This window comes from Coccinella septempunctata, chromosome 1 (genome assembly GCF_907165205.1).
Source record: "Coccinella septempunctata chromosome 1, icCocSept1.1, whole genome shotgun sequence".
NCBI classification, from domain to species: Eukaryota; Metazoa; Arthropoda; class Insecta; order Coleoptera; family Coccinellidae; genus Coccinella; species Coccinella septempunctata.
Window position 1 is genome coordinate 50567199 of NC_058189.1, and position 10188 is coordinate 50577386.

Sequence of the window (10188 nt, forward strand, 5' to 3'; positions counted from 1 at the left end):
GAGTGTTTCAAAATCACGACCTCAATCTGAAGACCAAGACAGCACTTTACAAAGCAGTGGTCCTCCCAACGCTTCTTTACGGAAGCGAAAGCTGGACGCCCTACAGGCGACACATTAAACAGATTGAACAAACGCAACAACGTCATCTAAGACAAATAATGCATATCAGATGGTTCCGCAAAGTTTCAAATGCAGAAGTCTTGCAACGCGCGAGTTGTATAACAATTGAGACTAAAGTAACGAGGGCCCGACTCAGATGGAGTGGCCACATTCTGAGGATGCAAGACATAAGCCTCCCCAAAATGGCTTTGTATGGCGAATTCATAGAGTGAGCTCCGAAACCAAGAGGCCAGTATAAGCGGTTCAAGGATATACTGCGGCGGCGGCCAGATCTGGTTGGTGGTATCCATGCCCAGAGTGTGGAAGGATCTTTAGGTCACGGTTGGGTCTCTTCAGTCACAGGAGGGCACGCAAGTCGCAAGTAGCCCTAGGAAATTAGGGTTTGATAGCACCTATTTTTTTAAATCTTTTTGTAGATTTATTCTCGGTAATGGGATACAGCGATGAATGAATGATATAACTAACGAGTTGATTTATATTTTCGTAGTAATTTGACGGACAAATGAAAAATTTTGCCCTCGTCTCGTCACCTAGCAACCCTTTAAACAGAGATTCTGAACGCTTTTTATTCAATAGAAGAAGGATTCTGATACAGGTATGATTAACTAATGCTTCAGAGTGGCACAAATTTGGGCTCCATACTTCAGGTAAATTCCACATGAGCATAATAATCATTTCAGGAAGCACTTCATTATTTTCATGATTACTATATAAGTGGATCTCATAACCTGTGCCGCAAACTGGTGTTTCTTCATAGACCCCAGCTAAGTGTATTCTAAACTAAGTTCGCAGCAGATGCTAATTTTCGCTTTGATCAATCTCAGGTGGTGATGAATATATTGTAGACCTCTTCGGATCCTAATTATTCAGCATTCCTAGATAATACATAAAAGCAACTAATATTAGTCACCCGCGAAATCTCGGAAGTTTCCCCTTCTGAAATTTACTATTTGAGACATCTGAACTATTCTACAGATTCATACTTAAATTATGAATTATTGTAGGCCAAGATTCCAAACACAACTGCCACTGGGCACCAACCACTGATAATTGGGATTATGATATTGTTCGAAATTCTCTAGTGAGCTAAAAATTTTTGAAGTCTAAACCTTCCGGTTATAGAAGGAATGAAAATTAATTTGTAAAAAAATTTTTTTTTCCATTTTTTCGTTTTCAATTCTGTTAAAACCATTGTATTGATTAAAATAGTTTTATAAATATTGGAAACAAACTGGAAAAAAAGGAGATATGATATTCAGTATTGCGTTTGTTATTACTATTCTAAATATCTTAACACAAACCGTTTTCACATTTTTGAAGTCGAAGAATTTGAAAATATCGAATATATCCTGAATTTTGAAAAACTTTCACAGCCTGTTCCAAATGTCGTGTCAAAAAGTGGGATCAAAATTTGCCCATAAATTTCATTTTTCAAATTAGAACCCTAATTTTTTACCATTGCGTTGGAGTCTGCGAAGACAAATAATGTTAGTGTTCTAATATATCAACGTTCTTAAAATGAATAATTCCTGAGATATTTAGGATTTTCTGAATTCATGTCGTACGTAGAATGCAACTGATGAAATCTGTTTCATATCAATAATCTATGTTCATAGAAGATAAATTTTCCCCTTGTGGACTAGTCCACAAGTGACAGACCTCTTTTCTGAATTCATTTATTTCATAGATATAGAGGCATGGACTATCGTTGTAACGATACTTGATTGTTCTATATAAAAATCAAGCCGAGTTTTAAATGTCCTGAATTTTCCAGTTGAAGCAATGCAACAACGTCTGATGGAGATTTCAGTTTTAATATAGATATTCCGTTTCATTTTTCAGAATCCTGATTAATAAATTCCGTAAAATTTAAATTTCCATCAGTAATCCGCCGTAATAATCCAAAACAAAGAAAAAGTGTCTTTCTGCATTCGGCGTTGTTTTTCCGTCCACAAAAACACACCGAATTCAGCATAAAACAACGTGGACTGCAGATAATGCAAGTTTCTTTTACCGATAAGGAGATAAACGCCACCGAGAATATTTCTTCTGGGGAGAATATTCGAGAATACCGAATTTTTGGATGCAATTTTGATCACATGACCGTCCTGGATAGTTGATAAATAGGGCCGCACCACCAGACGAACGTCATTCATGATTCATTATTCTTGATACATGATTGATTGTTCGACAGTTATTCATTCGTTATTTATTCGGCATTCGTCATTCATTTCCCTATTAACTATTAAGAAAGTTGCATTCTTTTATTTGCCTAATAACCCCCTGTTTAACGCAGACTTCTGTCGCCTGGCTCTCTAGTGAACCAAGATCAATCGACGGAAGTCTCGAAGTCGTTCCGCTGGTAATGCTTGGCGTGTACACCCAAGGTTGCACCGGCAAGACCACAGTAACCTATCCCATCCTACCCCTGTCGTGTTCCGTTTTCGTTTTCCTGTTTACCGCAGACTTGTGTCTGGTGAACCAAGACCAACCGACGGAAGTCTCGAAGTCGTTTCTCTGGTAATGCTTGGCGTGTACACCCAAGGTTGCCCCGGAAAGACCACAGTAGCCTATCCCGTCCTACCCCTGTCGTGTTCCGTTTTCGTTTTCCTGTTTACCGCAGACTTCTGTCGCATGGCTCTCTGGTGACCAATCGGCAGAGGTCTCGAAGTCTTTCTGCTGGTAATGCTTGGCGTGTACACCCAAGGTTGCACCGGCAAGACCACAGTAACCTATCCCATCCTACCCCTGTCGTGTTCCGTTTTCGTTTTCCTGTTTACCGCAGACTTGTGTCTGGTGAACCAAGACCAACCGACGGAAGTCTCGAAGTCGTTTCTCTGGTAATGCTTGGCGTGTACACCCAAGGTTGCCCCGGAAAGACCACAGTAGCCTATCCCGTCCTACCCCTGTCGTGTTCCGTTTTCGTTTTCCTGTTTACCGCAGACTTCTGTCGCATGGCTCTCTGGTGACCAATCGGCAGAGGTCTCGAAGTCTTTCTGCTGGTAATGCTTGGCGTGTACACCCAAGGTTGCACCGGCAAGACCACAGTAACCTATCCCATCCTACCCCTGTCGTGTTCCGTTTTCGTTTTCCTGTTTACCGCAGACTTGTGTCTGGTGAACCAAGACCAACCGACGGAAGTCTCGAAGTCGTTTCTCTGGTAATGCTTGGCGTGTACACCCAAGGTTGCCCCGGAAAGACCACAGTAGCCTATCCCGTCCTACCCCTGTTGTGTTCCGTTTAGATTTCCCGTTTACCGCAGACTTCTGTCGCATGGCTCTCTGGTGACCAATCGGCAGAGGTCCCGAAGTCTTTCTGCTGGTAATGGTAGGGACTTGGATCTTTCTGAGACAACCGGTTACTGTGAATTTTGTGTAAACCCCGTACATCCCTCATTGTCTCAGAAGGAATCAAATTGACCGCTATTGATTTCTTTCTTTCTTTAATACCTGTTATTTTGACTGAATATAATTAATTTCGATATTGTTTAATTCATTAATTTCACTGTGTTGAGTTTGAATTTCTGATCACCGTGACAGATAAATTGTTGCATTTCTGTTTTCCTCATTTTGAACTGGGTCATCAGCTGTATATATTTCTTGACTTGGAAATCATTGTATGGTTCACTGTAATTCAGATTATTGTAATAAATTCGGTTTTAAAGAACTTGTTATCGCTTAGATAACCCCGAACTCGGTCTCCGACTAGTAGGTACCTGGGTGGGGTTGCTATTTCTCCCTATTGAGAGAATAGCTGGCGCTCGAGATTAAACCCTTGAAAACTAAACTAGTTACTCGGTTTGTGCTCAAGATTTTAGAATAGGAGTAAAAAAATACGATACTGGATACGCAAATCTCTTTTTTTTTACAATATTCTGAAAACTATTTGAATGAATGAAAACAATGGTTTTAACAGAAAAGTATTCAGCATTGAATACTCAATCATATCAGAAACGAAAAAATAAAAAAAAATTATCTTCACTCTTTGTTTAACTTGTAAAGTGTTCAAGCTCCAGAAATATCTTAACTCAGTAGAGAATTTCGAACAATATAATAATCTCAATTTTCAGATTTCAAATGGGTCCAGTTCTCCAGAAAAGTCTAAAAGGCATTCGAACTTGAGACAGCCATTATATCATTTATATAATGAACTTTTGCGTTAAATTGCAGATTACAGATTGATCATCCCCAAATCCCATCATTAAAAAAATATGTCCAGTCATGAAAAAATATTTCAACGAAAAAGGCGCCAAAATTTTACTTTGTAACGAGGCCCTGTATACACTGAAGCCAGCCCTGTAATTGCAGATTGAAACAAAGATATTACATGTGTCATATCTTTGGTTTGAAATCAGACATGATAAATAATATTAAAAAATATTTCCAGGACGGCGTAGTGCTACCTATGAGCGAAATGAAGAAACCCCCGATAACCTACGATGACGACACCTAGCGCTTTCTGCCGGTGGGCGGAGGCACCACCACGTTCACCTCGAATCCCATCAGGAATTGCTGCGGCGGAGGTCCTTCGAATCTGCAGCAGCGTCCTGGGAACAAATCTGCCACCCTTAATTACAGAACAGTTCCCTCCTGTCCCAACTTGGCAAAATCGGCGTCGCTGGGCAGGGACAGTGTTTATTTCGAGAGCAGAGACATTCCAGAACACGACAGTGGATACCGGGAGGCTGTCGAAGGTAGGTGTCTGTACCTGAAAGTGGGCGCCTGCGACATCGTGAAAAGCGGGATGACTTGTAACGTCCCGGATAATATCCTGTGGAAGTTTGATGCCACGGACGAGAGTTCTAATAGCCCAGATGTAATAGCTAGGACATTGCCGGACGCTATAATGAGCACGACCACATTGTGATATATTTAGTTATTTCACTAGTGTTTATATATGATTTAGGTAGTTAATCTGATGTAAAACGAAATGAAAGACAAAGAACTGAAATTTATACAAGATCATTATTTGAATTATTTCGAATGTTCAGGGCATTCCGATTCGAAAATGTAAATTAAAATGAGTAATAAATCAATTAAAATCAAAATTTATGTCTTTGGAATAACTCATAGGAGGAATTGTAAATTGAGCCTTTTCAATTGAAAAAGAAAAATTTGGAACACAATTGTACCGAACCTGTAAAACAAGATTATGTAGTTTTTGCACCTCTGTATATGACGTATCAGCATAATTATTGTAGTTTCATCTCAGCAATTGCACTATATGAATTTCTTCTAGTATTTTGGGGCACCTTGCATTCATGTGTGTTCCACTTCCAGATCAACAATTTATTGTACCTACAAGAATTCATTGCAACATCTCATAAAATCGAAAAGTACTAGAAGTACTTTTGTGTGAAGTCATGTTCACCACTGTCATGACCTATTAGCTGGGGAGCCGACGATGCTAAATCGGGATGTACTCGAGCTTCGTGGAGACCTAGTGGATTTTGAAAATTAGATGGTAGAAAGAAAAAAAGGTTCTATTATGAATGCACTTTCAGCGATGGGGAAAGCGTCTGCAGATGTAAAAAAATCGCAAGGTATACATACTAGAGCGTGTCAGATATTAAGATACTGTATATGCACTACGTGTCTCTGATAATAAATCCATGTTAATCTGACAGTTTGCGTGGTGCGGCTGGCCGTACGGAAGAGTTGAATATGGTAAAAAAAAGTTGTGTCAGATTTTCAGAGGATATGTTAATTGGACCCAAAAGAAGCTACATTTCAAGAGACTGACAATTCGGACTTGACGCAAGGTCACAGTGGTCCTTTGAAAATTAAAAAAGAAATCGTTACTTGTACATACTCGAGCATGTCAGATTTTCATACAGATGGTCTCAGTGTTCCAGACGTGTTCACCCATTAATCTGACACTAATCAGGGGGCTTCTATTACAGCCGTTTTCAATAAACCTATCTATCCATCGTTTCACTTACTGACGAAACTATTCTAAAATATATCTGCAGATAGATCATAGAAACGAAATCGCATGGTTTTTCTATCTTGGATAACAATGGATAGATAGATAGATAGATAGATAGATTGAAAACGGCCGTTAATCTGACAGTTTGGAGATGATAACAAGGCATTTTTTTTAATATCTCTTTTCCTGTACCTCTAATCGTTTCTGAATCCATTATGAAAGTTGTGGATAATAAAATTCTATACAACTTTTGTCTCAAGCAATTCTATATACTCTCAACCATTTTCGACTTAGAGGGCGATAAGGGCGAGGAGCTTAGCCACACATGCGAAAGGCCAAGGTCAATTTAGAAACCCAGTCTAATGTAAATTCATCGTTGTATATCTCAAAAATTTTAAAACGTAGAAAAAATTGCTTCGGACAAAATTTGTAGAAAATGTTATGCTCTACAACTTTCATAATGAATTCGAAAACAATTTGAATCCCAGGAGAGGAGATATTCGAAAAAAGAAGGTTTTTGTGACCTTTATGACCAATTTTTATTGTTTCGGCTTACTGAAACTGTCGGATTATATTTTTTGAATCATTAGCTTCAAATAAGTAAAAAGGCACCGTGCTCGTTAATGCATGTACACGTAACGTTTTTTTTCTGCAAGTTTGGCGCCCTCTCACACATTTTCGTCAAGCTTAAATTGTCAGATTAAGATAATATATATTTTTCAACATGTAATTAACCGCATATTATATCATATCTTAATCTGACACGCTCTAGTATGTACAATGATCGTTTTTTTTACTATTCTGATAGGCTGTCCTAGACAATAGGGAATACTCCTTCTGACGAAAATGATGTATTTTTTATGAAATATCTTTCAAACGTCACATTTGGAAATAACCATTTCAACCGTTTCCGAACAAAAATTATTTCAAGTACTTAAGAATGAAAATGGGTATTTAAAATTTAAAGCATTTCGTTTCTATTGCACAAGTTGACAACATCGACTGAAATATGCCTTGATAATAAAGGACAGCAAATACACTATTTCGATGAGATAGACTAAGATGGCTGTCTATGAAGTCTGCGACGAACAAGGAAGGTCGTAAAATTTTATGGGATTTTTATGAGTACGCGCCTTATGATGGCTGTAAATCAACAACTTTATTTTATAATCAAGTCATTGTTTTTTTTATTTTCTAGTAGGCCCTGTTGCTAAATCGTTAACTAGAAACGAAGCGTGAGGTTTTAAAATTAAAACCTCATATTTGAAGAATGATTTTGAAGAGTTTCCGCGGTGCATTAGAAAAATTCATGAGTGAAACTCATAATTATTCATTTTAAACATGCATATGCACCCAAATTGAGGAGAATGCCCCATTCCCCCTATATACAGGTCTAATTTTTGGTAGAGGTACTCTACAGGGTCCTCTTAGGTATATTAATCTGACACGCTCGAGTAAAACTCGAATTTCTCTCTTAGGATCCCCAACTTTATGTAAGCCTTGTCGATTATTGACTGATTTTGGATATTATGATTACCCAATATATTTTTGCCACAAATGCCATCGTGATAATTAGTACCATAATGCGATCCTCTTTTCAGTATCCATAAATATTGCAATTCAAAACGAATTCTGAGCTAATCGCCAAGCAAGATGATGTGGTCATATTTTGCATAACTCTGCAAAGGGTTATGCGGTGAAAAGAAATAGGTAATGAATAGTAATTATAAATTCAAAAGCTAGAAAATTATTTGAAAGAATGTATCGGAGAAAGGATATCTAGAAAATGAATTCCAGTCGATAAGATGACGTCGAAAACTTCGACGATCTATCGACGAGTTCATTAACTCTTTATAAATGGTTTTCGAGTAAACTGTAAACTACATGCAGGCTGCTCGCATACCCTTATCCTCAACTTCCAACTATATTTTCACTCACCGTTCAAAAGACTTTTCATTGAACATCAAGCTTATGGAATGAAGAGTGCAGGCACTTCATTATTGGTCTTGACAAGAAGTGAATTCACTTTATTTATCACTTTATTTTATTATTTATTACTTACTAAACATATTGAATATACATAGGGGAGACTAGGGAGCATTGATACATGGGGAGGCTTGATACAGGCTTATATCCGCGGTCTGTAGCCGTTTTCAAAAGTATTACACTAGTGAACACTATTCTTTGGCAGAGGGCATTGCGTGACGTTAATATGTAAGGCTAACAGTAGTTTGTTTGTGGAATATTAAACAAAGAGTGTTTCGAGGTGAGAAATTGTAAGTTTTAACTCAAGTTACCTAAGGGTTTTATGATCATGCATTAATTCTTCGACATAAACAAACATTTCACTGGGAAATATGCATAAAACTACTCAATTTACAGTTTTATTCGGTTTTCAAAATATATGAGTATAAGATGATAACATAAATCACTTTAAAAATTGCTTTCAGGGAGGCTTGATACATGTATCATCTTCAAAAAATATTCCGTAGCTAGTTGGATAGGCCTACATGAAGGCGTTTTCACCATCCAACATATCAAGGGGATTTTTAACAACTGAAATTTATCCGTACAATCCCCATGTATTTAACGAGGCCGACTTTTCTTGTGCGGAAGTGACTAACCGACCATTTCCTGATTTTTCTACACCTATGGGTCCAAAGCAAGCCAGTATCATTGCTGACCTACCTACTGAGCTAAATATTCATCCAGCAGCATACATAGCCGAGGCAGAACAAGAACCAAGAAAATCAATCAAAAGAGGTATACGAAGGAAAGAGTATGTAGACCGGGGTATTTCGGACAATGAGGATGACACAGTTGAAGAATATGACTGAGTGGGCGAAGATGTAGCCTATATATATTGCAATGGTTCATTTTCATCCTCTAGATCAAACGAATTCTGGATCAGGTGTCAGGTGTGCTCGCAATGGCGCGCCGAAGAATTTGCCGGTGTTAGAAAAGGCACAAAAATGTTTATATGTGACATTTGCAAGTGATGCCAATGGAACTTATATTTTCAATTTGTGTCTCATACCTCCCAGTACATCGTATCAATCCTCCCATATGTGGGGAGGCTTGAGACAGTTTGCATGTTTTTGTGTTCAACGTTCTGTACAGAATGAGATGTTTATGTTTTGAGACTTCTATATTTATTTTGTTGAACGATTAATTGAAGAATTATATAATATAAGAAATTTCCTGTTACTTCATATAATTCAGTTTCCAAAATAAAAATTCCAAAAAACGTATCAACCCTCCCCAGTCTCCCCTAGTAATTTTTTCTGCTCATTCAGTTTTGCGGATTGAAACTGGCTAAAATATGAACGTATTCATTCAACCTACGAGTATTCGTTTCAACCAATTCGAGCTCAACTCTTCATCATTAAACACGTTTTATGTAAATGTAAGCCTAATTGAATGACCACATGCAGGTTATTGATTCAACGTTGTATAACTTTGAAAATGTATCCATGAATTCAGTTCTTATATACCTTCCATGAGTCTCATATCTACATTTAGGTACTTGAATTTTCCAGAAATCATAAAATATTATCGTACTCGTATGTGGTCATTGGAGAAATTTGTTGGATTTATATTTCGAAAATATCAGTATGTAAGAATAAAGCTCTTTGAATGTAACCATTATTTTTAGCAAATAATGGAGAACGGAATGCCCTCAAGAACGTTCTTGTTAATGTCTCATTAGCCTAGTATTAAGGTTGAAAATGTTGTAATTTAAATGAATGTTGGTGTAGTTGTACAGATGTATTACACTATTGTGGAGAATACTTCAAGATATACTAAACCACTTGTTGAATTTACTATATTTTTTTTCGGGAACAATGGGATAAATGAATATCCTATAATTATCCATAATCTGAGACAAATAATACGAACATTTTGGCGCCTCTATCACCATTCCTGATATTCTACGGCTCAAAAGGTAAGAATTGGTCAGTATTTTAATTTTGAATTCCAAAAATTTGAATTTGTGTGATACTTTTAATGAATCTTCTTATTTATATCGAGTTCAATTTGAATAATTCATTCAATATGATTTAACATATTCGTTATCCAAAGTTTCGAAGAGGGCCTAAAAACATTAAAAAAATTGAACTCGATTATTTTCGCCTTTCA

At 37.3% G+C, this 10188-nt stretch overlaps 1 protein-coding gene across 1 annotated transcript in view; it reads left to right on the top strand.

Annotated features, from left to right (window-relative positions):
• LOC123323010 (glutamate receptor ionotropic, kainate 2) overlaps positions 1–5185 on the top strand; it is a 540373-nt gene extending 535188 nt beyond the window's left edge. Inside the window, exon 16 of the mRNA XM_044911184.1 lies at positions 4507–5185. Within this exon, the coding sequence (XP_044767119.1) occupies positions 4507–4572 (66 nt within the window). The 3' untranslated portion in view covers positions 4573–5185. The remainder of the gene's footprint in view (positions 1–4506) is intronic.
• Positions 5186–10188: the final 5003 nt, after the last annotated feature.